The 1,479-nt window shown below is 36.6% G+C and overlaps 1 protein-coding gene across 1 annotated transcript in view; it reads left to right on the top strand.

Moving 5' to 3' along the window:
• The window catches only part of PIGB (phosphatidylinositol glycan anchor biosynthesis, class B), a 49,965-nt gene that overhangs the window by 13,253 nt on the left and 35,233 nt on the right, over positions 1–1,479 (top strand). Inside the window, exons 4-5 of the mRNA XM_011940573.1 lie at positions 286–390; positions 888–910. Coding sequence (XP_011795963.1) covers positions 286–390; positions 888–910 — 128 coding nt within the window. The remainder of the gene's footprint in view (positions 1–285; positions 391–887; positions 911–1,479) is intronic.

Raw genomic sequence — 1,479 nt, 5'->3', positions numbered from 1 at the left:
TTATATATAATATGTATGCGTCTATATATGTGTATATATGTCATATATACACACACAGAGAGTGAGACTGGTGAAACTTAAAACTACATTGATTATTTTAATAAGAATATAATTTTTATAGAAAAAGGGATGTAGTTTTGCAGAAGAATAGAAAAATATATTGTCTATTTTTGTACTAAGAATGGCTTCCCATAGATAGTTGGATCAGCTTGTTGACTTTTATCATAATTCAGTGTGAACCAACACATGTTTTTAACATCCTGTTCTTCTTTTTAACTGATGAAGATTTGGATTCCTAGACTTGCCCAAGCATTTCTGTCTGCTGTAGCAGATGTGAGACTTTACTCATTAATGAAGCAACTAGAAAATCAGGAAGTGGCAAGATGGGTGGTAAGTCCTAAATACTTTAGAAGCTATATGCCAGTTATTTCATTCCTATGGGTATAAAGCACATGGAAACATTGATTCCCAGACAATTTTAGAAGATAATTCATACAACTTTATAGAGGTACGTCCATAATTAAGAACAGTAACATGCAAGTGGGGCACCTGCCATATCTTTCCTTCCGATTAAGCCCTGGACAGGGATGCCCTCAAACCCTTTTAGAGTCTAAACCCTGGGAGACAGCCTTTGGAAGCCCCTTCACTCCTCAAAACGATCCTTGCCTCTCTTTCCATAGAATTGAGTAAGGATAGTTCTAAATTACCAACTACCTCACAAAGCATCTTAACTATTTACAACCCTTGCTCTGTTCCTCTAGCCAGCCTCTGTCTGAGGTGCAGCCCAAGAAATCTTTTTGCACTGAAACTCTTTCACTTCCGAATGGGATGTTGGAAGTATTAGGTTGGTGCAAAAGTAACTGTGGTTTGTGCCACAACAATATTAGGTTGGTGCAATTACTGGACTCATGTAAGGAAGAGAGTATGGTATAGAAGACTATCTTTTGTCATTTAACTTATTTCAAGGTGGAGAGACAGATTCCTGACATCTCCCACTCAAATCTTGAATGGATTTTTCCCATTTAAACAATATCCTGATGAGGGATTGGATTCTGTAGTACTGTTGTTAATTCACTTGGCTCTTTGTAAAGTTAATAAGCTTATATGAGCCTGTTTGAAAGTCTTACTACCTTTTTTATATTGTTTCTATTGGAAAATACATTCTAAATTCCAAGTAACCAATTTAGCAACATATTTCTGAAATATAATTTACAATAAATTAGAAAGGGAAAATTTCTGCAGGTATTCTGTTCTTTTGCATTAACAAGAAAGATTGGTTTAGCAACTAAGTCCTTGCTAATTGATTCAGCGATATGGTTAGCCTCATTATTTTGTGCTTATATTTTATGTGCATTGCTGAAGACTCAACATAAAATGGTAGGCAACAGTCATGATGGCTTTGAAGTCCTTCCCCCAAAAATACAGCACTAGGGCTGGGCGTGGTGGCTCACGCCTATAATCCCAGCACTTTGGGAGGCC

The sequence above is a fragment of the Colobus angolensis genome, unplaced genomic scaffold, assembly GCF_000951035.1.
Source record: "Colobus angolensis palliatus isolate OR3802 unplaced genomic scaffold, Cang.pa_1.0 Scaffold19, whole genome shotgun sequence".
Lineage (NCBI taxonomy): Eukaryota > Metazoa > Chordata > Mammalia > Primates > Cercopithecidae > Colobus > Colobus angolensis.
The sequence above is the reverse complement of the archived record's forward strand: the minus strand, read 5'-3'. Positions and strand labels throughout refer to the sequence as shown.